The following is a 27,209-nucleotide window of genomic DNA, read 5'->3' as shown; positions in this document are numbered from 1 at the left end:
CCCTGACGGACGTTTGGCGCCGCCAATTACGAGCCCCCCACCAATGCGGCTCCTCCTTCCACCAATGAGACAGAGGGGCAGCCTCAGAGGCCCAGCCCCTCTGATCTGTAACGGCCTGTAAAGCACTAAACCACACCCCTTCTTCCTCTTCCCGACTCTTCATTGAATGAAGTCCTCGCCGGCCAACGAGAAGTTTCTGCTGAGCTTGACGGACTACTCCGCTCTCCAGTAGAAGTAGAAAGTTGTATCTCGCTCACCAATAGGCTACCAGATGCGAGCCTAGGAGGCGGGGTCTCCCTCCCAGGCGGGCGGGGAAGGCCGTGGTTATCGATCCCGCTGCTGGAGGGAGGCGGCGGTGAAGCAGCAGAGAAAATGGCGGCCATGGCTGCGGAGGCGGCAGCTACTGCAGCGGTGCCGGGCGATGGGGGGGCTGGAGAAGCTGATCCCGAGATGGAGCCTATCCCGGGCAGCGAGGCCGGCGCGGACCCTCTCCCTGCCGTCACTGAGGCCGTGGAGTCAGTGGTGCCTGACGGGGAGGAGGCCGATGGGGGAAAGGTTGCTCCCGGCGAGGCCGAGGAGCCGCCGCTTGTGCAGCTCGCCCGGAGCCCGGCCGGGACTCAGGAGCCGGAAGCTGAGAGGACGGAGAAGATGCCGCCCTCCACCCCGGAGGTGGACTCGCCCGAGGCCGAGCACCGGCGAGCGCCTAGCCCAGAGTCTGAGGAGGAGCCGCAGCCCTGCCCGCCGCCTGCTGGGCACCCTGAACTTCCCGAGGAGGAGCCGCAGCCCTGCCCGCCGGCTACTGGGGGCTCCGCGGAGCCGGAGCCCGGGGAGGAGCCGTCCCGGCCGGAGGAGGAGGAGCCGGATACTGGTGATGCCGCCGCTGTCGAGCCCAAGTCCCCGGTGCCTGTGCCTCCGGTCGGAGGGGAGGCGGAGGCTGCGCTGCTGCCTGGCTCCGAGGTGCGGGTCACCCTGGATCACATCATTGAAGACGCCCTGGTGGTCTCGTTCCGGCTGGGAGAGAAGCTTTTTTCTGGGGTCCTCATGGACCTCTCTAAAAGGTGAGATCTCACGAGGGAACCGGCCCGACCCCTCAGCAGCGATGAGGGCAGCGAGTTTGCCCGCAGCCGCCCGCCTGCGCCGCCCTGCGCCTCCCCTGCGCTCGGGGAGGGCGGTCCCCGCCGAGACCCTCGAGGGCTCACCCCGTGGCGGGGAGCGGCTTGGGCAGGAGCCTCCCCACCTTCGCCCTGGGAGGCCCGAAGCTGTGGGACTGCCTGGGGGCAAGTGGTTCTAGCCCGCTTGTCTTCCCCGTGGAACGGACGCGGTAGCTCACGGCCATCCTCCTCGACCCTTCTAGCAGGGCGTGGAGGGAGCGGGGAGGGCAGGGCGCCGCGCTCCCCGCCTGCCCTCGACCTCAACGCGTGGAAGGAGGGAGCCGTGGGCAGCGACTGTCCGGCCACCCATTTTACAGTGGTGGCCTTGCAAAAGTAGTCCCGAGTGAGAAAGAAAAAATGATGGAGGGCGAGCACATGGGTACATCCTTTTGGCTGGGTCGGGATTCACGTTGGGCCTCCAGCATTCCCGGCTGCTGGGGGAAAAAAAGGATCTGAGCGACAAACGTTGGCGTTCATTCTAGTGTCTGTCCAAACGTGCAGAACCAGAGATCTGATTTTCCTGTTGGCTTGTCTTACATTACCTAGGTAACCTTATTTTTCAATACATACTATTTTTTCAGAATAAGGGTTTTCAAGCCAGGCTATTACAGTCCTGAAGTACAATTATTAGTACTGATTGCTCTTTCAATGCGATGAATGGGGTGAAGTTTAATGGTTCTTAAATACCCTTTTGAGGAGAGGAACAGTTGTATATCACAAAATTACTTAAGCCGTATCAAACTGTTGAGGTTTGAGGGTCGTCTTTTACATTGCCTTCCTGTAACGAGGTTTTTGGGAGGCCATAAGACATCAGTGATCCTGTGTATCTTATAAACAATCTAACTACTATTTATAGGTGAAAATAGCTCTTCGTCTTAGTGCTTGTTTTCTAAACATATAAAGAAATTTGGTGGTGAAATTTGGCCAAGGTTATTTGAAGTAATTGGTATGCAGAAAATACAGTGCGCCTTTCCCCCCCCCCCCCCAATTAAACAGCATGTGTAGTTATGTGTCTTTTATCATTCCCTTTTACATTACTAGCAACTGTTTCATAGCTTCCTATATTATCAATATTGTCAATACTTTCTTAAAGGAAATATTAGGGACCATCAGTTTTGTCCTGGGCCTAGCTTCTTGGTTGATTTTTTTTGAAACAGAAGGCTTTTTGGAAACCCAGGTTTTGGATAATGTCATGAAAGTAAGTTTTAAATTTGTCAGTTGAGATTTGAATGCAGAGTTATCAGTCTGTTTTTTGAAGTCGAAGTACTAACATCTGTTCTGCAAACCGTACTCACTTTTGCTGTGAAATACTATGTCTCAAAGCAGGCCAGAAGGCATTACAACTTAAACCATAGTGGCAGTTAACAGTTCTTTTGTCGGTCTGAAGTTATATCAGCAGAATTATATTGTTTAACATGGTTAGCAGGATCACAAAGCATGGGCTTCTGTACTTCTAGGGGTCTCTATGTGCCTTACACCTGGAAGAGATCATATCTTACTGAATACACATTGTCCAAAAGCATCTCCTCATTTGCCTGAGGTTTTTTTGTGTTCACTGAAGATTCTTCTCTCATGAAGTGGATCTGACAGCAGCTGTTGGCAGAAAAGGTCATCCATAGCAGTCAAACTGCTGCTTTGCATGGTGGCTTCAGTGGAAGCATGCAGCTGAAGCACAGGCTTCCAGGGTGAGGCTTCACAGAACGAACTACGGAAAAGTGATATCACAGAATACATCTGGTTGGAAGAGACCTCAAAGATCATCCACTCCAACCCTCGACCCAGCACTGAAGGGTCAACACTAAACCATGTCCTAAGTGCCAGGTCCACATGATGCTGAAATACCCTCAGGGATGGCGACTCCATCACCCCCTTGGGCAGACTATTCCAATGTTTGATAACCCTTTCAGTGAAGAAATATTTCCTAATACTCAGCCTAAACCTCCTCTGGTGCAATTTGTAGCCATATATAGAGGCTTGTGTTATTACTCCCAGATTCTCTTATGCAGGTTCTCTTACAAAGTCCTTTCTCTTCATTCATATAATCTTGGACTTTCTTCAGAGGTGCAGAAGGTGAAATTTGAAATCTAAAAGTTGAGTTCTTTGGAGTGACTGGACAATAAGAATTGAGCTAGACATAAGGTCTATACTGTTTGGCTGGTGACAAGTAAATACTTGAATAGGAGTCTCTTTTTGACATGTCTCAGGAAATGAAGTGGTAAACGAACTCTAGAAATAATTCACAAACTTGCTACCTGTAAGAAACTGAAGCCTTACTGGAAAACGGGTGTTAATATGAATGCCCAGTATTTAAATTTTATTCTAGATTGACAGCTTTGGTGGTAATGATAGTACTGTTTAGATATCAATTTTTCTTTATATTTTTTTGTTTGTTTTGCATAGCACCAAAATGTAGATTTGTAGAACATTAACATTTTCCATAAACTTCTTTCTGTATCTAGCAGGCCCTGATATTACTATAATAAGTTCTTCCACTGCACCAGAAATAAAAACACCACCAAAGGGAAACCAAAGAAAAAGGAAGGGTATGGTTAAATCAGACCTGTCTAATTTCCAGCATGCATTTAGATGAAAACATTGGGATTTCTGATATGGAAATGGTGGTTACTGAAAGCTGTCTCCATTCATTCAGTTGTGTAGGAATAATCTTACAAAATTTCTTAATGCAACGGGTACCAATATCTTAAGACTGCCAATTCTTAATAAACAAAAATTAAATTTTGTATTAGAATTTATTTAATAGATTCCGAAAAGGCAGGTGATGTGTACACTGCACATGCTAATACTTCTGTCATCATATACCTAGAAGAAAATACATCCCAGTCCATTTTGGATCTTAATTTCTGCTTTCTGCTCGAGGACAATGAAGGTACTACTTCTGTACAGTACTAAGAAGAGTAAGTTTTAAAGATTTAGCTTTTCAAAACCTGCCCACTGGGCTCTTTTTAGCCTTCTGAAATCATGTTCTGAATTACTTGAACTTCAAAGCAGACAAAAAGAAAAAATGTCCCCTTCTGTGTTTAAATTTTTAGGGTTGTTTTTGTGTTTTCCTTTTATTTCTAATATTGTTTCCATTATTGAAATGACTAACTTTGCATTTTATTCTTGTGGACTTCAATACAAAGTGTGTGATGTTTGTATTGAAGGTCTGATTTCTTGGTTAATAGGATGTCCAATTTATAATACAAGAACACAGGCACCTCAGTGTTCAGTGGGCTATATTCCTACATTTATTTGAGGTAAGGAAGTGTTTTCTCTGCCTCTACTAATGGCAGTCTTGAGCACCTGTCAGCAGGTGCATAGGGAATGTTGAATATCAACAGAAATTAGGAATGCACATCTACTGAGTCCCAAATCAATTTCTCATGCAGTAAATCATTATGTAAAGAGGGACATACCTCCACTTCTATTACTCTGAAGGGTTATTGTACAAGTTTAAAATCTGATCCTACTGTTTATTTCTATTTCCATTCCCTTTCAAGTGCCTTGCATGCTAGGATAAGGTTCTGGTGTGAGTTCCTCAATGTATAATACTTGATGAAGTTGGGCAAATAGGAGACATGAGAAATGCAGCCAACCATTGGGTAGGCAGGAGAAGGCAGTCCTGTCTTATTTTGTCAGAGTGAATAGTGAAATGCTTCATTCACCACTGTAGTGCCATTGTACAAATTGTCATTGAAAACTACTCTGCTTGTTTAACTATGGGGCTTAAACAGGGCTTGTAACTTTGCTTGTATCTAGCACTTGACTAACACTTTGCTTAGGGGATAGGAGATATTCATGCCACTTCCTGGCTCAGATTTAGTGTAAATCTTGCTCTGCTCCTGGAGGAAGTAGACAGTAAGGAAATACCTGGTGGCGTATCATCTGTAAATCCTAAAATGTAGGATTGAGAAGTCTGTGTTTTAGTTTGTTCTTCTGGAGAGAGGAAAATTATTTCTGCAGATTTTCTTTTTCCCTTTTTTAGAGATTAAGGGGAGAAGTGGGGTGAAATTTATGTTCTGTTGTTTTGCCAACAGTCAGAACTTGGACTTTCTATTGCTTTTTCATGTAAATAAAATTTTCCTTTTAATTCTACAGACATGATGAGCTCCCGTGTCTTCCTGCTGTCTTTTTCTCTAACATCCTGAATCCTATGCTTTTCCCAATATATTGATTAAAGTTTCTACTGCAGAAGAATGAGTAATGAACTGTTGCATCTATTTCCTGGTTTGTGTTGTCTTAATCTGCAGAACATCTGTTGGTTTTCTAAACCATTTACATTTATCACTTCTTGAAACTTGCAGTCTGTGTATGCTCACATTTTGATGGCATAGCTCCGCAGGCTGAATTTAACATCTTTTAACTATATTCACTAAGAAAGGTGGCAGGGCCAAAAATGGTGCTCCCAAGTTTAATCCAGGATCTGCTGATGTGAGAAGGAAGCAGCAGAAGTTTTGCAAAAAATGTGGCTCATTTCTCCCTGCTCTTAAGTTCTGACAGCATTTGGTTGTCCTTGTCTGGGGATGTCTCAAGTTCTGTAGAAGTACTGATGTTCTGTGGTACACATTCTCAACAGTAGTGTCTGCTACTCAGGGTTATGTATGGGATGTGGTTTTGGTTGGGCTGTTCTTTCAGTCTCTTTGCTGGTTTTTGTTTTGTTTTGTTTTTCCACTTGCACTCAGTTTGCAAGGTGTTCCTGCAGTTCATCACCAGGTCTCTTTTGTTACTTCCCAGATGTATGAAGGAGCTTGGTGAAATTTTAGCATTTGAGGAACAGACATCGCATCTCTTGGTATTTTCTTTTATCCCCCAAACACAGGAGAGATAGATATGATGTGTGTGTGGTTGATAGCTGATCACATATACTAGTGAATGATACAGTGCCAAATTTGGCCACACTTAGAGGACAGGACTTTAAGAGTGAAAATGCCTAACAAAACTGGATGAGCTTTTAGGATTTTCCTAGCATAGGACATGCTAAAGTTGCTTATTATAGTGAAAACATTTGTGAAGCTGCTTCTGGTTTTTGATTTAGTACTAAGAATATGATGTTTCCCTTACTCCAGCCAGTAAGGCCTAATCATACTGGTCTGTGATTGTGCCTAAAACTTGCCTTTCCTGAAGTGGCTGCAGGCTGCTCCTCTTCTTTATTCAGCTGCAACTGGTGATGGTTAAGCTGTCGTTTCTTCTTATGGTGTGCTTCTCTGCATTCCAACAACCTGGAATTCCTTTGTTACAGTAGCTTGACTTGGCTTGGCTTCAGGAGACAGGGTGAAGGTGAAATTTTGGGTATGGTTTAAATTCTTCTCTCTTTACACCATTGTGGGACTGAATTTTGTTCATCTTGACACTGAGTTGGCTTAAGAGTTCATCAATAATGGTACCATTGTCTTCCATGTGTCTTGCATTTGACTGTAGGTGGAAGATCTTGGAATTGTGTATTTGAGGTATATCTTAATCATGAAGCTTCACAGTTGTGTAGCACCTGCAAATGTATCAACAAAGCATCCACTTCAAAATGCAGCTGAAACTTATAGCTAATAATGCCAACAGATGTAAAAATTAAAAGATATTTTCAGTTTAAGCAGTCCATCAGCTTTATAAGCATGCCAGTAAAATTGTGGTAGTTAGCAGGAAGCTTAAACTTAAAGTTTAATTCTATGTCATTGATAGAACTCCCCAGGTTACAGAAAATGGAAGGAAATGCTGTGAATTCATGTATAAATCCTTTCCAATGAAAAGGTGAGGGGTACCTTCTGACATCTTCCGGGGGCAGATCAGTGATGAGGGCATCACCTCTAGCCTCTTCAGGCTTATCATCTTAGTTTCTTCTCTCTATGATGGATAATCCTTCAAAGTTGGCATTGGCATCCTGATTACAGGGACTTCTGTGATTCAGTTTCCTGAAAGTTTAAGTCTTTCAGAGGGCTTTTAAGTTCATGGAAAGGTGTACTGTTAGCTGATAGACTCTTTCATCTATTTGCATATTGTTTGCTATCCATGAGTCATTTTCCACTTCGGTAGTGATTGCAGTTGGAGACTGAGTTGGATACTTGTAATCAGCTTTCTTGAGATACTCTTTCAAACTCAGTTCTACACCTTCTTTGCTCTTGCCTTTCTGCTGCCTTGAGAGTGTGCCAGCAACAAGAACTTGGATTTTGGGCAAGTGTACCTGCTTTAAAAACAGTGAACTTAACATTGATTTGTGAAAGTCTTTGATTATGCACGATTCCCACTGGTTTGCTTAGATATGATCTGTCACATTACTTAATTTGAGCTATCATGTCTTTAACCAAAATGTTCTTAGCACTAAGAGTTTGTGGTGATGAGGCAACATCTAATCTTGATGTGTTATTTCCAAAGAGTCACCTACCATGCAGTTTCTTGCCATGTTCTTAGGGCTCTAAGTGAAATATACATTCTCCTAGTCTATTTAGCCTGGTGTAAGGTTGCTCAGGAGGTGAGTAAAGCATTGAGTTGATAGGTTGGCTTCTGTGTGCTTTTTCTCTTAAAGCAGTGTTACAGAATCACAGAATCAACCAGGTTGGAAGAGCCCTCCAAGATCATCCACTATCTAATCAACTGGACCATGGCACTAAGAGCCTCATGCAGTCTTTTATTAAACACCTCCAGGGACGTTGACCCCACCACCTCCCCAGGCAGCCCATTCCAATGGGCAATCTCTCTTTCTGTGAAGAACTTCTTTCTAAGATCAAGCCTAAACTTCCCCTTGTGCAGCTTGAGACTGTGTCCTCTTGTTCTGTTACTGGTTGCCTGGGAGAAGAGACCAACCCCCACCTGGCTGCAACCTTGCTTCAGGTAGTTGTAGACAGCAATGAGGTCTCCCCTGAGCCTCCTCCAGGCTGAACACCCCCAGCTCCCTCAGCCACTCCTCATAGGGCTTGTGCTCCATACCCTCCATATGTTCCATATCATGTTTTATCACACCCAGTAAACTATATTAAAAATTGGTTATTGCATAATCTGTATTTGAATACAGGTTGTTTTGAGGAATTCTGAAATACTTTGTGTTCAGATAGCTATGATCTGATTATATATTCCTTGGAATATTGCAGTTTAAATTATCATCTTAGATACATGCATGAAATATTTATCTTTAGCTCTACATTATTTCCACACATTCTTACACTCCCAGTCTCTAAACTTCTAACCATGCAATAAATATGGCTTCAGATGTTGCTTATCTTGGTTTTTGCAAAACACTAAAGATCATACTGAGTGTAAGAGCAATGGTTATAAAGGCAGTCAGAGATTACGGTAGTCTTAGCAGTGAAGATGAGTTTTGTTCATAGTAATTTCCAACAGACTTCATTTAACACTTACCACAACAGTGGAAGTTACTGTGCTCGGACATTAATTTAGTGTATTTGCAGACAAATGTGAAATCCTTCTGAACCTGTTCAGTGGGTTCTGTCCTTTGGCTGCTCTTGGCAGAACAAGCTGCTTTTTCATTTTTATTTCTTTTAATAGAGAACTAAAAGTTAGACATTGGAGGCTAGAGATGGGAACTTAAGACTACATAGTAACAAAAATGCTTTGCTCCAGGATGTATTGTTTAGATGCTTGAGTACATAGTTATGAATTTAAACAGAATTTACTCCTTATATTTCTTAAAAATGCTCTTTAACTGAGTTGTTTTGCATGGAAATTGATTAGTAATATGAATTCACTGCAATAATTCTGCCAAAGTACCAAAGTTTGCATATCTGTAATACAAATCTATATGGCTTGAAGTGACAGGGTTCTAGGTTTGATGCCCAAACTGGGTTTTGCATAATTACCAAAGATGCCCTGGCTGCATATTCATTAACTTGCAGTTGACAAACTGGAAGTCAAATCTGGTTTTGTCATACTTCTGTCTCTGCATACCTTGGTCAACAGAAAGGTCTTGGTGTGAAGATCACTGGGCTGACAGAATTGATCTCATCTACCTCATCATTCTCTTTAAAATACAGTTCCTGGTACTCCTGTTGCTGTTTATGTCTTTCATGCATATGTATACTGAAGTGATATGTATAGCAGCAATATGATTGGGTCATACTGATTGCTCTGTTTACTTGTAAAATTTCTTAGAGATTAATTTCTTACAATGGATCTCAAGACTCTTTTAGAGATGCCTTTTCAAAGAAAAAAAAAAGGCAGAATACCTTTAGAGGAGGGGAAACTGGCAATATGGAAAACTGGTTCTAATTTTGAATGTGTGAAGCAGCACTGTGCTGCTTTCCACAGCTGCCTTAAATTAGGTTAAAATGCCCATTTCATGCTTTGATTTTCTTAACACTTCCATTTTAGAGCCATCATCAACAAATCCTTGTAATCCTTCAACTGGGGTAGGACTACGTGACGTTATGCAGGAGCGGGCTGTACAACAAAGAGCATAGGTGCAAATGGAGACTTTTGGGGTTCTTTTGGTACTTTTTAAAAAAAGGGAAACAGTAATTGAGTATATCATTCTCATGAGAATCATTATCATAAGAATAGGGATTCAAGTAGGTATGGGTGGTACTTGGGATCAGTATATTTAAAAAAACCCCAACTGTTGTTACTATAAGGAATTGCCTTTTTAAATTCTATTTAACTATGCAGCATGTAAGAACTGAAGTATCAAGTTCTGCTCACTGATGTAACAACTATGAAATAATTTGTTTTAAGAGGTGATCTTCTACTGCCTAGTCACTGCTGATGACATCAATAAATGTCATGAGTGAGTTACATTGGGGTTTTATATGGTAGCCTCCCAGCCCATCTGTAGCAGATGAACCACGTACTAGCTTCCACAACTTCTATGTCTAAGCTGCATAGACATGGTACCCTTGGCTATTTCAGACTTGTAGTTTGTGTAGCAAATTACTTTTGTGACTGTGAGGGAAGCACTCATACTCCAGGTCTACCAACGAGTTTTAGGAAAGTGTGGCTTAAAATTCTAGTATTTACAGTAAATACTTGTGTTCACTATTGAACTAATTAGATGTGTCATGCCTTGTCTTGAATAGGTTTGATAAGATCACATCTTCATTCTGCTTCTTAAGAAAAAGAGGTCATTCTTTGTTTTGCCTGTGCTCTCTTACCTTGTCCTTTGTCTTCATTCTCTCCTGTATCATTTACTGTTTTATTTCTTAAGTTTTTCTGCTGTTGTTCTCTCATGTTCATTTTCATAATTCTTCTGAGTTGTGTAGCCAGAGAACCTCATTCACCCAGGAGGAGACAAAGATCATCTAAAACTTCACTATTTATGGATGCAACCTGCTATTGGATGAGACCAAAGAGGAGGTGTCATACACTGAACTGTTGGAAGTAATGTTCAGTCTCTGGATTTAACTAAACTTATCTTGTAATTTATCTTCAGTTAGACTATGTCCTGACTAGTCATGTCTGTGTATTGACACATCATTTACAGGAATGGTGTCTTCATTTGCTCTTGCATAACTGGCACTAGTTGGTATCTGTGAGTGTTCTTTAATTCTACAGTTCATTATTTTTAGGTAGACAGCAGTGGGAGTTTCTAGTTACGTTGTGAAAATTAATTTTGTGAGGCAGACTCTGTCTTCAGACATTCAGTCTGGATTGCTTTCGTGTTATACTAAAGCAAGTTTGCATATTAGTTAAAAATTCCTCTTTGGCTCTTCTGGTCTTCAGCTGTTTGGCCTGTGTATTATGTGGATGCTTAAAGGAGAGTCTTCAGTATAGATTTTTTTGATGCCTTCATGCTATCAGTCACATGCTGAGCTTTCCATTTAGCTTTTTAAATGAATTTGAAGTCCTCATCATGCTCATTTTGCTTGTGAGGCAGTAGAACAAAATCTGGGAAAAGAGAGATGAAGTACTTTAATAGGATCCTTCTAAAGAACCTCCTTGCAGTCCTCTTCATCTGCTTCTTCCCTAGTCACTGCTAATAACACTTAATTTCCTGATACAGAGTCATCATAAATGTCTTCTAGAAGAAAGGCTTGTGCATTGGACAATGGAAAGGTCATATGAGGGGCTAGGAAATGCAGTTCCAAAGAGTGAGAAGAGTTGTAAATGATGTTCTCCATGGGTTTTGCCCTTTTGATGTCAATCTCCAGTCTAGTTCTGCTTTTGTGGTGTTTATCAGGCACTGAAATTTGCACACCAGAAATCTTACCATGTAGTGTTGTCAACTGTCTTACAGCAAATGGAGTTTTCCCAAATACTGTAGCCTTTATCAGGTGGTGAAAGATGGGATCTGGATCTTACTGCTCCTAATGAAGCTGAAGTTCTTCATGGAAGTAACACTGAGAATATTGCTAATTTCATTATTTGCAGCTGATAGTTTCTTTTAAAGCCCTACTTGAAACTGAACAACTCACTTATAATCCTCAGTGGAAAGAGCGTTTATGAAAAAATAACTTCTTAAACTTGGACTTCTGAGACTTTAGGGAACTTAACATTTAGTTATATGTGAGTCTCTTGTGGTTTAATGCAAGACTGTAGGCTGGAGAAATGCCTGTATCAGCTGGTAAATGTTTATAGTTCTCTGTAGCCTTCACCAATGCAGTAGACTGCATTTAGTTATGCTGCTCTTTTCTGGAGGGGTGTGGAATTTGATTAGGTTCAAACCCCAGAAATTAACTGTTGTGGTAAACAGCACTCATCAGCCTATGAGAGAGGACAGAACTGCTCTAGCAGCTGCCCATCTGGGCTCCTGCCTCTGTCTCCAGAGTTCAAAGCTATCAATGTAACAGTGTCTGGGTGTTAGTTGATGCTAAAATGTAAATTGTCACTAGTTCAATTCCCTTTTTTTGATGACAAAATTGTTTGGTTGCCCCTTGCTTAGGTTGTCTGCTGTTTCTGTTCTCCTTTCGTAATGAAGTGCAAATTGGATGGATAATTTAATCTTGGATAGGTTGTTTCCTTCAGCTGCAGCTTCTAAGTGTAAAAAGAGGCTTAACAGATAAGCAAAAGGACAAACAAGTGATGGCTTTTGTTGGTGACAGTGTAAAGACCCTTCTAACACATACAATGTTTTTTCAAAACTAGCTTTGAAGAAATAAAGCCAACATGTAGCCACTTGCATAAACTGTTTCTTGCAGGAGTGTGAATGGAAAATAGATGGGTACTCAGCATTATCTTCAGTTGAGAGACTGCCATAGACTGTAAATAAACTTCAGTTCAATCAGTTAAGAGGATGTTGCAGTTGAGCAGCTGCAGTGCAGCGCAAGGTGGTGTTAACCTGAGGCCAAATCCTGAGTAAATATTTCATTCTGTCGGGTGGGATAAACATAATGGTGTTTGTTTAGTGATTCAAAATGGGTGATTTGGCATTGCAGCCTTGTCTATCACATTTTACTGCATTCAAGTCGAACTATTCAAATACCAACTAATATAAGCCAGACTCTAGTGTGTGTATGGGAACTGAAATCAGGCAGAGCAGTGAAGAGCCTAGTGACAGCTCTGTGTAAGGTTGGTAGCTCAGCTGGTAGATTGTGGAGTGGATCAGAAGGAAGGTTAGGCAAGTTTTTATTATAATCCCTCCTGCTGCTGCTGTGGGGATTGAAAGATATATTGTTGCAAGATTAAAGTATTTATCATTTGATTTTTCCCTGAGGAAAAGGCAGGCATAATACCTTGCTGTTGAAATGTTTCCTGTAGTACAGCCCTTTGCAGAAAGTATTGGTTACCTGTTAGGCAACCTGCTACTGCTGTTACTAGGGGTAAAAGATGAGCTAATGCTCAAGTCACACTGGGAATCTTCATTTTCTTCTCTTAGAGCTGTTGAGGTTGGTGAGGGGTCAAATAGTGCAGCAGAGATCTAGAACTGTCTGGAGAGAAGCAGACTAAGGTTTAAAATGTTTGCAGAACAGGGAGAAATGATTTGTACTGTGGTGGAATAATGCAGTTTTGCTGGAAGAAACTCAAACTAATAAGCTAGCATGTTTTAGGCTTCAATTCATCAGATGATCAAGTGCTAATCTTTCGTGGATGAAGAATAATGGTACTCTGTTCAATGCAAGTATTTATACTGATTAAATCCAAAACATTCAGCCTTTTGTGCTGTGCTAAAAATGGAATAATTTTGCAAAAGGTGCTGCCTTCACATATATTGACTTAGTATGGAAATAATCTTGGGTAGATTTGGAGTTGTAGGGAATAGCATGTAGTTTGTATGTTTATAAACATTTTCTAAAAGTACAAAAATCTTTTTCTGCTGTCTCAAGGTGATTAAAGTTTGTGTATTTGATGTTCCCTATTGATTTGGTTTGGTGCCTTGCTTTTTCAAAGGTTACTATAAGGCTAGATACAAAGTTAGTTTTCCAGGAACTGATATCTTTCAAATGGTGGCTACAGAATGTGGACAGGTTTTTGAATGCTTTTTAATAAATGCAACAACCTCAAAACCTTTAACTTTTTCCTTTCTTTTTTTGTCTTCTCTCCCACCCAAGGTTTGGACCCCATGGAATTCCTGTGACCATATTTCCTAAAAGGGAATACAAGGACAAACCTGAAGCCATGCAGCTCCAAAGCAAACCATTCCAAGACGAGGCACAGGTGAAGTGTGAATCTAATGCTGCAGTCCCTGATGACTCTTCTCTCACGCAGCCATCAGAACCTAGCATAGCTAAAAGCCTATGGACTTCTAAACCACCTCCTCTCTTTCACGAGGGAGCGCCATACCCTCCTCCTTTGTTTATCAGGGACACGTATAACCAGTCAATACCTCAGCCTCCACCCCGGAAAATTAAGCGACCCAAGCGTAAAATGTACAGGGAGGAACCCACTTCTATTATGAATGCTATCAAACTACGACCCCGGCAGGTCTTATGTGACAAGTGCAAAAACAGTGTTGTTGCAGAAAAAAAGGAAATAAAAAAAGGTGGCAATGCAAGTGACTCTTCAAAGTATGAGGATAATAAAAAACGAAGAAATGAGAGTGTGACTACTGTGAATAAAAAACTTAAGACTGACCATAAAGTGGATGGAAAAAGCCAAAATGAAAGCCAGAAAAGGAATGCTGTGGTCAAGGTTTCAAATATTGCCCACAGCAGAAGCAGAGTAGTTAAAGTTTCTGCACAAGCAAATACTTCAAAAGCGCAGTTAAGTACAAAAAAAGTTCTCCAGAGCAAAAACATGGATCATGCAAAAGCTCGGGAAGTCTTGAAAATGGCCAAAGAAAAGGCACAAAAGAAGCAGAGTGCAACCTCCTCTTCCAAAAATGCACATTCAAAGGTCCACTTCACACGGCGTCTTCAGAATACCAGCTCAGGTTCCCTCCCACCTCGATTGCGTTTAAAGCCACAAAGGTATCGGAATGAAGAAAATGACTCTTCTCTCAAGACAGGACTTGAGAAAATACGGAGTGGCAAGATGGCAACTAAGCCCCAGTCTCGCTGCTCCTCCACCCGCTCAGCAGGTGAGGCCCCTTCAGAAAATCAGAGCCCCTCAGAAGGCCCTGAAGAGGCCAGCAGTGAGGTTCAGGACACAAGTGAAATGCATGTAACTGTTGATCAGGATGAACACCAGACATTGGGCAAGAGAGGCAGCAAAAGCAATATAACGGTTTACATGACCCTTAATCAAAAGAAATCTGACTCTTCCAGTGCATCAGTTTGTAGTAGTGATAGCACAGATGATTTGAAATCTACCAACTCTGAGTGTAGCTCTACTGAAAGCTTTGATTTTCCTCCAGGCAGCATGCATGCACCTTCCTCCTCCTCCTCCTCCTCCTCCTCTTCAAAGGAAGAGAAAAAGCTCAGTAATTCCTTGAAAACGGAAGTCTTTTCCAAAAACGTCTCTAAATGTGTCACACCAGATGGCAGGACCGTATGTGTAGGGGACATTGTTTGGGCCAAGATTTATGGCTTCCCTTGGTGGCCAGCCCGTATCCTTACCATAACTGTGAGCCGGAAAGATAATGGCCTTTTAGTTCGACAGGAGGCTCGTATCTCGTGGTTTGGCTCCACAACAACATCTTTTCTTGCTCTTGCACAACTCTCCCCCTTTTTAGAAAGCTTCCAGTTGCGCTTTAATAAGAAGAGAAAGGGTCTTTACCGCAAGGCCGTCACAGAGGCAGCTAAGGCTGCTAAGCAGCTGACTCCCGAAGTTCGGGCCCTGCTGACACAGTTTGAAACGTGAACATGGGAAGTAAGGTAGGCAAGAAATCTGGAGGCTCCACACAAAATTCATAGTCTAGTTAGAGAACTACCATGAAGGACTTGCCCAGTCAGAAGTTGCACTCGGTTGACTGCTTTTTGTACGGAAGTTGTTCCATTTGTAGTGGTTTCTTGACAGTTAAACAAATTGAACATGCAATCAAAATTAGCCTAAAGTGAGAACTTCAGTATTTTTCAAGTGAGAATTTTTTTTAAAGAAAAAAAACCTCCTCAAACACCCAATGCATAGGAGCCATAGCCTCAGCTGAAAGGCAGCTTATTTGCAGGGAATTTTTTAGTAGTTTCTACCCAGTATATAACTAGTTGCTGTGTGGCAAAGGGTTAACACAAGGGATGAAAGTAGTAGCTGTGACTTTTTTTTTTTTATTTTTTTGGATTAGGTGGCCCATCAGGGAAGTATAGAAATGTAAGCCTTGTCTAAATGGTCTTTAAAGATTATTTTAAATAGTCTCTAATGTATTTAGTCTGGCCAGTGCAAATTGGTTCAAAGCATACTTAAACATCTGGAGGAGGCAGGCCCTGGTCCACACAGGCCAGTGGAAATGGCATTAGAAGACTTGCTGAAATTTGTAAGGAAGAAGAATTTGTGTAACTTAAAGACCAGATTAAATGAGGTTTTATCGTAGTGACCACTTAAAACACTCAGCCTTTCTATGCACATGGGGGCACAAATATAACACTTCAGGGTTTGAGAAGCTGAGAGGGATGCCTGTAGCTCTAAGACAAAGCTGAGAAGTCGCTCAGTGTTTGGGATCAAGGGCTGTTAATGCTGCATAGGTGTGAATCATAACTTCTGGTCTTTCTTCCTGAAGAAATCTTTCAGGCTGTTTGCCTGGAGGTTTAGATTAAGAGAGGCTTTGTTTTGAATGTGTAAATAATTGATTGCTGAAATTGGTCAGATTTTCTCCTGACTGGTTGTTCCTAAATTCTTAGGATACGTCCTAGTAAATTACACTTTGTGAATTGTCAGATGTGTAATTGTTGCATTTTGGATGTATCTAACTTTTTTTTTTTCTTTTTTTTTTTTTTAATATTTCCATTTAAGGTATCTGTTTGCAGGTCAGAAAATGAGAATATGTAATTGTGTAATGCTCTGAAATGTAAAGAAAAAACAAACTGTAAATAAAATTGACTAAAGCTGAATTATTTGTGTGTGTTTCTCAAAAAGCTTTGGAAAAAAAAAAATCCAGGATGTTAGAGTACTTTATATGTATGCCATATTTAGAGGACACCCTTTTTAAAAAGTAAATTGTCCTTTTTCACTCAGTCTTAAAGATAACTGCTTGAAGTAAAGTACTATTGGTATACCTCAGTCTTAATTTTGAGATGAAGCAATCACCTGTCCCTTTTGTTTCAAAACTAGCTCTGTAGAGGGCTTTCTCTGAAGTTTATAAAATTTCTCCCTTAATTAGATTTTGTTCCATACATTCGAATAAAGCCTGTGGATAATGTCAGTTGTGCAGTGGGGAAATGTTTTCAGTTTTCTCCATCTATCAAAACCTAATCAGACCCGCTTTCCACTGCTACTTCAGCTTTCCTTGCATGTCTTTTGCTCAGTGTTGGGGCATTTTCATGCAACTGACTTGACATTTTTTTTTTCTTCTTGTTTTGGTCCTTACCTGACCATGTGAATTACTGTCTCTTCTCCAGCCCACTCCTGTTTCACCCTTCAGTCTTGTGAGGAATCTTTCAGTGTTCATCCCAAAGCAGTTTTCATCCCGTTTTTGGTTTGGTTTGGTTTGGTTTTTCATAATTGCCCATGTAGGCAATCTTGACAGATGTAAAAATTTGAGCTTAGTCTGAAATTATATTTTAAATAGACATGAAAATGGGGTTTGGATTTAATCATCAAGCCCTTAAATTAAAAATATTTTGAAGATAAAATTTATGTGATACTTTCTGGTCTTTCCAAAGCATTCAATTTCTCCTTACCTTGAAAATTATTCTGCTGTGCCCACAGAACAATTGGAAGTCTGAAGTGTCAAATACACGGCCATTCAAATGTTCAAGTTTATGGTTACCTCTGTTAGGTGCTAATTAAGTTTTCAAATATACCAGCTTTACCTGGACATTCTAACAGTTACCAAAAACCCTAAAACCCAAACCACTGGTCAATGCTTTTTGAATGTGATAAACACACAAAAAAATTCCATGTTAAAAAAAAAATCCTGTTTCACTTCTCTGTATTCTTACCTGCAAACAGAAACAGCTACTCTATTTCAGTAAATAAGCCTTACTTTGTTATTAAAGCAGACTGCTTTTTTGAAGTCAAGAACCCATACAATGTGGTTTAGATGTCTACACTAGTTCCTTGAGGTTTAGAAGCTCAGGTGAACTGGTTGCAAGTTGTTCTGAGCCAGGTGAAAGCAATATTTACGTAGTTAATTTTCCTTTAAAAGAGCTGGAAGCTTTGTACTCTTATCTCTTCAATTATCTGCAGTTGGAAGACTACTAAAGCATACATAGTTTGCTTAGGTGTTCAGTGGTAACATGGGAGGGCAACAAGTATGAGAGGGATTTCTTTAGATTTTTTTTTTTTTTTATGTTCAGAGAACTTTGAGAGGCATTTAAAGAGTTAGTTTTGATTTGTAGCTGATCAGTCTTGTAAGAAGTCTTTCCTAAGTTCTACAGTGAAAGTGCATTCTCACTTCAGACCTAACAGGTCTCAAAACAGCTTGTTTTGTTGGATTTTCTTTTGCCCCATGTTATATTAGGATGTAAATGCCCTATTCACAGTCTGACATGATTTTCCTTTCACTCTGGAGTAGCTAACCAGTTTACAGTGGGCAAAATTGGGCTTGATGTAAAGCCTGGTTACAGTTAAGTAACCTTGCTTAGGGCAGTATGGATGCTGGATGGACATGAGCTTTGAAGAGTTAGACAAAGCTTAGTGTCATTTGAGCTAGAAACTGCAAAAGCCCCACGCTTCTATGTATCTGCACTGTGCAGCTGGGCACACATCTGCCCACCTCTGAGTTAGCTTGGCAGCAAAAAGGAGTTTCCAATTAACTGCTGACAGGAGCAGGCCTGTACACTGCCAGGATAGTAGAGCTCTGTCATTAAGTTATGCAGCTGTGGCAAGCTGCCTGTGTCCTGAGAAGACAAATACCAGTAGAAGACGTGGTTTCTTTTTCTACCAGTTTTAATATGATAAATTGCAAATTAGGTCTTTCTGAATTAATGAAATTCCTCAGTGTACTTGTTGAATATGTATGGCCTTACAGTTTAGAGGTAAAATATGACTCATAGTGATGAGTTTCTAGTACCAGCCTACTTTGTAGATCTTTAGCTTCTGTTGCAGTGTTTTGGAAAAGGAAACTTAGAAAGATTTCCTTTAGCAGGAGCACATGAAGGGTATAATCACTTCATGAGTGAAGCTAGAAGTAAATATGAAATGCCTGTATGTCTTTGAAGTGGAGTTCTACAGGAAATTGAACAAATAGTTGTTATTTTTCTAATCAGAGTTGTAATTTTATGTCAACATGTAAATGAGATAATCATCTCTGATTATATGGTATTTTATTTGAGACACTGATATCTGTAGTTTAAAACCTACACAACTAACAGCTACCTCACCTGGAAGGGTGTGTTTAGTGGGAGTAATTTAAGTCAATTTTTTTTTTCGGCAATTTGTAAAATATTTATATTTTTAAAATAGCTTATAAATGTGTTTAGGTTCCACATAATTGGAAGTGAGGAAGGAGTAAGAGTTGCTTTTTGTATTGCTAGCCTTAGGTTTGTTTCTAGTTAACTCTCTTAAGTCCTGAAACTGGTTTCCATTTGTGTCTTTTATAAGCTCTTGCTAAAGTTATCTGAGTAGAACAGGAGCATGAACTTTGGAAAATAAATCTTAGTAGCTAGTCCTCAGCATTATCATCTGTCCTCATGCATGTTCTGCAAAGTACAGCTTCCTTCTTGGCTGAAGAATTCTGGAAAGGAAGAGGCTGACAATTAGTGAAAAGCTATTTCAGATCACCTCTTTAATTATATTTTAGTAAATGCCTATACGATTAAGCAAATTCATTCAATGCAGCGGGATCACTGCACTGACTTACAGATAAAGACTGAGAACTGGAAGCTAAGTAGAGTGAGCTTATGTTCAAAAGGGCAGTAAGATGTGGCAGTATTTTGTCAGCAGCCATTCGGTAAAAGTGTAGGCACACTAAAAACAATATTGAAAGTGATTTTCTAGTCCAGAGTTCATAGTGGTTAAAGGCTGAGGTGCTTTCTCATTTTCAGTTTACTTTTTAAGGGTATAAATAGAAAGGGCATGGGGAACTTGAAGGAAAAGAGAAGAACTTGGTGTGTTGAGCTGGACATGATAGTGGAAGGGGAACTATGTGATGGCTGATTGAGAATGATACATTTTTCTGTAAGTTCAGTAGAAGGTAGTAGTGCTTTTCTATTTTAGAGAGCTTACAGGAGAATTTTGGTGTAAAGTATCTCCATGTCCCACAGCCAACTGTTCGAATGTCATCTAGAACCTACTTCACCCATGGAGTGAAGTGACTTGCTGCAGTATTTTGCCAGTTTCAACTATGCTTGCAGGAAGTGCATGTGTCTTTTTGGTTCTTTTAGGATAGACTATATAGTAGCATACCTTTTGGGCATATAGACAGGCTATACATGCAATACCATAGTAAAATTATCCCTTGAAGTGACAAAGCATCAATAACAACACAGGTTTTATGTAACTATATTAAAGCTTCTTCTGACATGATCAGAGATTTTAAACATCAGGACAGGTAGCATTGAACACTCCTGTAGCAGCTGTCAAGCTCTCTGAAGCTCCACTAGGTCCAAGCTTGTGAGATGTGGATATAAGGGTTCAACTTCAAATTACTCTTATTCTGTAATGGGAAGAACCTCTCTTTTGATATGTGTCCTTAACAATTGTGATTACAGGTTCCTGTTCAACATTTAAAATCTTTCAGCTACTGTTCTTGGTGACAACTTCATATTTTAGCTGAAATAGGAGGGAACTATGTTGTCATCCTGTTAGTGTGTTTATAGAGCACGGCTATGTAGATTTGAAAAAGATCCCCTTTTAAGATGGCTTTTCTATTCCCTTCTCATCTTACTGGTATTTCTGTGCACCTGTTCTACTTTGAAGCCCTCTTTCTCTGACATCAGAGGAAAGAACAGTTTACAGTAATTTAGATGGGGTTTTGCAAAACTCTTATTGAGCAGCACTGATTCTTCCCTAAATCGGAAATATCTCTGATTACTGATTTTTAGTTGTTAGATCCTAATAGCAACCTTGCCGTTTCCTGTGATTTACTCATACATTCCAGTTTTTCTTTAGTAATACCAATTCAGGCTGTAATTTAGATTTTATTTCCTTTTTTTTTTTTTTTTAATAAATGAAACTGAACAACTGTCCCTCTGCAAAGACAAGGCAACAAAATAGCAGCTCCAAGGCATGGCTGCAGAGACAGTGATTTGATAACTGTCTTGCTATCGTGCTTTGTCTCTGCACAGTTTTGTTGTTGCAATCAGATCAGCAGCTGGGGATAACCATCCCCAGGGCAGTGCTGGCAAGCGTAGTGCCAGATATTGATTGTTGAAGGGAACTCAGATCCATGGCTCCACTTCTGTTTCCCAAGAAAAAGCAATCAGTGTTCCTGGCGTGAAACGGGATAAGCAGCAGTGTGGAAAATTAATGTCATTGTAAAGACCAGGGCTTTTACACTTTAGAAGACCTGAACCACATTGAATGTCCAACAGGGAGATAAATGGGAGTACGAGGTGGTCTTGCTTGTCTGCATAACCTTTCCAGATAGTTTCTGTACACAGATTTCCTGTGCTTATTTCAGTGGAGATGGGCAGTCTCTCATCTTTACCTGAGTACCCACAGCCTGAAGGGGTAACGACAGCAACACAGGCAGCAGGTAGAAGTTGGTGCAGTAATAAATTGGGATCCAGTGTTGCGAGTTTAAGTTTGGGCTTTGCTCATTCAGTGCGTGGAGGCAAATGGATCTGAGGGATTTACATGGGCTGTATGTTTGACAAGTTACTTTCAGTGTCTGTGCCAATGATTTGATTCCTCAATCCAAAGAAGGACGAAAGGACTCTTGGAACTCAGTGTATTCAAGGTCTGGGAATACTTGCAGTATAGGTGCAGGTATATAAAATTATAAAACAGGGATTTAGTATTAGGCACTAGAATATCTATCCCAGTTGTTACAGTGAAACTCTGGGTGGTGTTGGGAGAGCTGCATCGTTTTTGTAGTTACCATTTTCCAGAAGCAATAGATTAGGCCAGCCCCTGTCAGGAAAGGGTTACATTCACTCTGCATTTGGGTGTGGGATAGAACAGATGATCTGTCCTGACACTGTCATGGCTCTGTTTTCTCTAATTTTGTTACTGTGAATTCTGATTTTGGAAAATTGGAATCTTTGTAGAAACAGGCATGTCATGAAGGATTCTGCCTCATGCATCCTGTCTACAGTCCTGCAGCAGTCAAGCTAGGTGTAATGGAAATATGGCTTTCCAACAATGGAGTTTTAGCTTCCACATGCATTGAATTGTACTGCATCTCCTGCTGGGGGCCTCTTCTATGCAAAATCATGTTTGGACAACATCATTTCTATAACATGTCAGCTTTAAATTAGGGTGTGGGTTGATTTTGGTTTTGTTTGATTGCTAAAAAGTAGATCTAGGTCAGTTTTCCTGTTTGCTTACTAATGGTTTTGATGTCAAATATGCCATATGAATAAGAAATATGTCCCAACTATGCACCTTGAATCTGTGATTTGAAAGCTGAGCTGTGTTCTCACCAGCTTGTTTCCATCATTTAAGTTTCTATAACAGAGACATGGCATAATTCTCAGTGACAGAATTGTCCTTACCTGCTTCGAACAGGTGCTTGTAGGGGAAGAATGTTACTCCCTTTGACAGTAAAGTAAGCAGATACAATTTCAAGCAAATATTTACTTAAATGCTACTTTTGCATCATTTTTTATTTAATACCACTCAAGATTTTTATTTGGCTTTAGGAAACACCAGTGTTTAACTGTACTTCTGTGGTGGGTCAGAATGTTAAAGCATGTGGTGCCAGTTTTGGTTATTAGCTCTAGTGAAAAGGAACTAAAGCCATAAGACCTGGATTTTTCAAAATAGTTTAGTTAGGGTTAGAATCTCAAGCTGCTCTGTATGACCTGATTAAATGCTTCAGCTGGCACAGGTATCTATGAACAGCATTTCATAAATTATTGTGATCTATTTCATGGAATCTGGTTCTTTAGTAGTCTCAAACTGAAGGCATTTTGATACTGATTTTAGCAAGGGACATACCATGTTAGCTTTTCTAAGGTGTTGCCACAAAAGTAAGCCCTAAAATCAGTTAGTACTTCACACAGGAACACAGATGACTGGGGTAAGAAACATGTCCTTACGTTTGCTAGTACTAGGAATGGTCTAGATATTTTTGTTATCCTGTTGGTAACGTGTGGAACCTCAACTGGAAGGTGACTGACAACAAAGTTGTGTTCTTTTGGCCATCTGTAGTGTTTAGTAGGCAGAGATTTTCATTCTGGCACACAAACATTTTTGATTTTGGTAAAAATACCAAGATACGTGTTTGCTAGGGGTTGTAATGGCAAGCCTGAAGTCTGAGCAATAGGAGAAGTAAATTATGAGGTTACTCTTACTGTTTTCATGATGCTTTTTTAACTTGGGCATCATGAAAGATGTCGAGATGTGTTTGTGAAAGATTCTAAGTCACTCTGAATTCCTGAATTCTTCAAGCAAGATAAGAGAGAAGGCTTAGTACTAAAAATAGCCCCTTCCTCTACCTTTGCTCCTAAAACCATAAAAAAGCAAATCTGTTTTCCTGTATTTTTTGCTAAGGAAAATAGCAAAATAATACCAAAACCAGTTTGTTTTTTTTTTTTTCCTCCATTACAAGTTGATGTTAAAAATCATAGCAGAAGGATTTGAGCACTGAAGAGGGTTTTTTTGTTTGTTTAGGGTTTTTTGTGTGTGTTTCTTCTTTCTTTTTTCTTGTTGTTAGCAATAGTTCCTTTTTTTGGGGGGGTGGGGACGACTTTCCTTCAGATTTTTCAGGTGTATCTCTTTTGATACAGTTGTATGAAAAAGCTGCATTTGGCTGGGTTTTAGAAATTCCTGGTGCTGTATTACATATTTCAGGGAACGAGTCATGTAAACTGAAGAATGTGTTACTGCTCTTGGTTTTTCTTGTAGTCGAGGCCCTGTTGTTGAAGGTTGTCTCAGGGTGTAGAGAAATGCAACAGTTCTGCTTGAATTTTAGTCATTCATGGCCTGGGCGAGAAGCCTATTTTAACTCCTAACTAGTTTTAAGTTCAATCAGCAGTTCAATAGCATGTGCTATTCTTCAGTTAGGTAGCTTTGCATACAAAGTATTGGTCCCCTAAAGAGCTGCATATATGTTAGTGCAGCTGTTTTGAGCTTTGGGCTCTCTAAGAGCTCTGTATGTCTCCTTTACTGTATGTGAAGGGGCATCCTCCTATTTTTACTTTCCTGCCCTTCTGGGCTGTCTTTTCTCCCTTGTGATGGCTGCCTGTTGTCTTTCTACTTTCCCTTTGAAGAGAAACTCAAGTACTTTCAAAGGCAGTGCTTCTCTTTGGAGATCAGTGAACAGACAGGATCAGAGAAATGTTCACATTGTGAAAGTCAGGCTGCACATGGCAGTGATGACTCCCAGGAAGGCGGCTGTGTAAGTGCAGCTGAGTGAGGCAGATGTTCGTGACGTCAGTGCTGACAGGCCATAAGCCACGCCAGTGCTTGTTCTAACCCACATGCTTACATTTGTTACTGGTAGTGATTTTTATGACTCCATAGTCTCCAGCAGTTGAATGAAACTGCTTCAAAACAGAGTCCAGACTGCACATCACTGGGGAGCCGTACCCTCAGAATTAGGTTTTGCTGTCACTCGCCTACAAATTGTGGATTACACGGTAAAGTGAACGAGCGCACTGTGACAGCTTGCTGTGGTCAGGAGGGTCAGGGAATTTAATGACAGGGATATTGAGCCAAAGCAGGTGACTTGCAAGTTTAGAAGTGCAGTCTGTGAGGACCCAGGGAGACTTTATCCTTTGTGGCAACTCCACTCTTTGTACCTTTTGTTCTCTGGGTGGCCATCGCTGCTCCTCGTGGTTCATGCTAGGGAAACCTGCAGGGTAAGAAATGTTCCTCCACAATACATGAATAATAAGATAGGTGACTGCACACGTGTGGTTTTATTTTCCAGTCACCGTATCTGAGAGCCTAATCTTGTATACTCCTGCCTTAAGCCTTTTCTATACAAAACACTGCAGTTGATACGTATAAGATAGTGCAAAACCAGTTACATCTTCACTGGGTGGATAAAACATCATCTAATGGGTTTTCATACCATATAGCAATCCAGCCCAAGGTTATTCCTCACTGGTCTTAGTTAAATTCACATGTAGCACTCTGAAGGCAGCATCACTGTGAGAGTACAAAGGTTCCCATACAAAATATTTCATATTCATTAATTTTGCCAATGTGCAGGTAACAAGTTTAGTATATGTTGGAATAGTGAGATTCTGCAAGTTGGGAACACTGTCTTGAAATGAAGAAACCTCTATTTTTTTTTTTACTCTGGATTTTTGCCTGGAAATCATAACATGCATGAGAGAAACTGATCCATTTGCTCTTTCACCTTCCATCATCTCACTTTTCTTCCATTCTATAATAATTTCAACAAAGATTATAATGCCACTGGCAAGGCAGCTTAATGAATTTCAGTTAAAAATACCTGTGTGAGTGACCAAATGGAAACAGCTTTTGTAGTAGCTGTAACAAAAAATGAGAAGCAAAACAGAAAGGAAATTCCAATGCGCTTCACAACTGCGAGTCATCTGGTTCTCCACTGAGCAAATTTAATTATTATAATAAAGAAATTCTTGATAGTTTGACCATAACAAGCACAGCGTACAGCAGTTTTGTGTGAAGATACAAAGCCAAAAGAAGGTACAATCTCTGCTTTATGGTTTTGATCTGGAGTTGAAAATGGGTGTCTCATGTAAGTCATGACCTAAAAAGAGGAGGATAGCTGGTGATTTTGACATTTTAGAAAGCAAGACAAAGCTAAGATGTGGAAGAGAGTACCCAGTAACTGGATTTGGCTACCACTTGTGTTGTTGCAATGAGAAGTTGGCTGCCTTGCTGTCACACTTGTTAGCGATTCTCAGCACATAAAAAAATCTGGATTATCATGGGCTGCAGTGCATAATGGATGTAAAATGAATCATAAAATCATAGAATGCCAGGTTGGAAGGCACCTCAAAGATCATCTGGTCCAAACTTTTAGGTAATAATATAGAATAAGTGAGATGGCCCAGCACCATGTCAAGCTGCTTCTTAAAACTATCCAATGTAGGGGAACCCACTACTCCCTTTGGGAGGTTATTCCAATGCTATCAATATTGAATAGATAGTGCCCTAATTTTGTCTTTTTTTAACTGTAAAATACAGAAAGGTCATGGTCACTACGAATTTTTATCCATTGCTTCAGTTTCCACTTATTTTCAGTATTTACTTTGTCCAGCAAAACTCCATAGCATCACTCTGGCTTTGAGCAGTACAGTGTTTGCACAGGTGTTTGTACTGCTAGATGTTTTGTTTTGCTCTCTGGTAGTTTGTTTACTAAGTGATGTGTAATGTCCCTTGAACTCTGCTAGTAAAGTCCAATTTAAGCTCAAAGAAAGCATCTGATGTTTTTTTCCTGTGAGGTTTTAGCATCCTTTTATGGTATGTTGTTGTCTGGAGAGCAAAACTAGCACACCCAGTAAGAGTTCAGACAGGCAAGGAGGCTAATCATTATATTTTTTCAAACCTCATCAATTCTTTTTTCCCATTCACTGGATTTTTTCTACCATAGGTCTCAACAAATGGCAGCATTTTACATCACTCTGATGAGTCCTGCTGTTCCCTTACAGTGTCTGACAGACCACTGTGGATTCATGCTGGGGATACTGAAGTTTTCAGTGAAACTGGCAGGTCTGCTTTGGTTTAAGCCCTGCCTTAAGTGAAGGGTGCATTATGCTGTCAACTAATCATATGCCAAGCAGGTTAGGACAGAGGTAATGAGCTACCTGTTACTTAATTTCCCTCCTTTTGAACACTCTAGCTGTTCTCTCTGACTCAACCTGATGTCAGGATCAATACACATTTTATTGAAAAGATCTACACTAAATTTCACTTTAGGCTTGCTTCTTGAAACTTGCATTACATGATCAGATTAAATAACTTGTCAGGTGTAATATCAAGGTAAAAAATAATAGAAAATTAAAGATTTTTTGTCTCCTAAACCAGCAATCCTCAAACATTTTTTGCTATGTGGATCATGTCTTACAAGGATGAACCATGTGGGCAGTTCATCTTCCTGCCTTTGCTGATGTGTGAAAGTAAAACCAGGAAAGAATTTAGTAAGATTTTAGTATTTTTAAAGAAGTTTAGTACCTGAAACAAGGAAAAGAATGAGAAACACAAGTAGGAAGATCTCATGAAAAACCCTCAGATGACATATGGACCAGAGTTAGGAAGGCACTCCTCTAGGAAAATGAGGTTTTTATTTGTTTTGGTTTATTTCCTCCCTTTCAGAAGCCCAGATTTGAGGGAATGACACTTAACAAGCATGCCCAACTTTCAGTGTGTGCCTAAGTTCATAAGGAAATTTAAAGTACATGTTTAAAGTCAGCAAATACTGAACATTATTGGAAATTCTAGCCCAAACACATACACAGTACTTAGCTCTATCAGGGATGTATGCATCTCTCTTAAGGGTTTTCAACATGGAGAGGAAATAGGGCAGTGAGGAGAACTTACAGTTGCTGTAAAGGGAGCTTGATTTGCATGAAGTCATGAACATTAGAAAGTTTGATCCAGTAATATGTTTCT

General features: G+C 40.4%; 1 protein-coding gene across 3 annotated transcripts; it reads left to right on the top strand.

Moving 5' to 3' along the window:
• The first annotated feature begins 372 nt into the window (after positions 1-372).
• PWWP2A (PWWP domain containing 2A) lies at positions 373-26,225 on the top strand. 3 transcript variants are annotated; one of them, XM_054389265.1, is made up of 4 exons: positions 373-588; positions 727-1,058; positions 13,574-14,541; positions 26,191-26,225. In XM_054389265.1, exons 1-4 carry the CDS (start codon positions 373-375, stop codon positions 26,223-26,225), a joined length of 1,551 nt encoding a protein of 516 aa, XP_054245240.1. The 3 variants fall into 3 exon arrangements, with proteins under 3 accessions (XP_054245240.1, XP_054245239.1, XP_054245238.1); XM_054389264.1 differs by lacking the exon at positions 26,191-26,225 and having other exon boundaries at positions 13,574-15,263; XM_054389263.1 differs by lacking the exon at positions 26,191-26,225 and having other exon boundaries at positions 373-1,058; positions 13,574-15,263.
• Positions 26,226-27,209: the final 984 nt, after the last annotated feature.

The sequence above is a fragment of the Indicator indicator genome, chromosome 18 (assembly GCF_027791375.1).
Source record: "Indicator indicator isolate 239-I01 chromosome 18, UM_Iind_1.1, whole genome shotgun sequence".
In the NCBI taxonomy this organism is placed as follows: Eukaryota; Metazoa; Chordata; class Aves; order Piciformes; family Indicatoridae; genus Indicator; species Indicator indicator.
The sequence above is the reverse complement of the archived record's forward strand: the minus strand, read 5'-3'. Positions and strand labels throughout refer to the sequence as shown.

What these genes read in the sequence shown, in the direction of transcription:
- PWWP2A (XM_054389263.1), top strand. Translation starts at nt 373, where the DNA reads ATGGCGGCCATGGCTGCGGAGGCGGCAGCTACTGCAGCGGTGCCGGGC. An exon ending in CTCATGGACCTCTCTAAAAG is followed by an intron (nt 1,059 to 13,573) that starts GTGAGATCTCAC and finishes CTCCCACCCAAG; the next exon opens with GTTTGGACCCCATGGAATTC.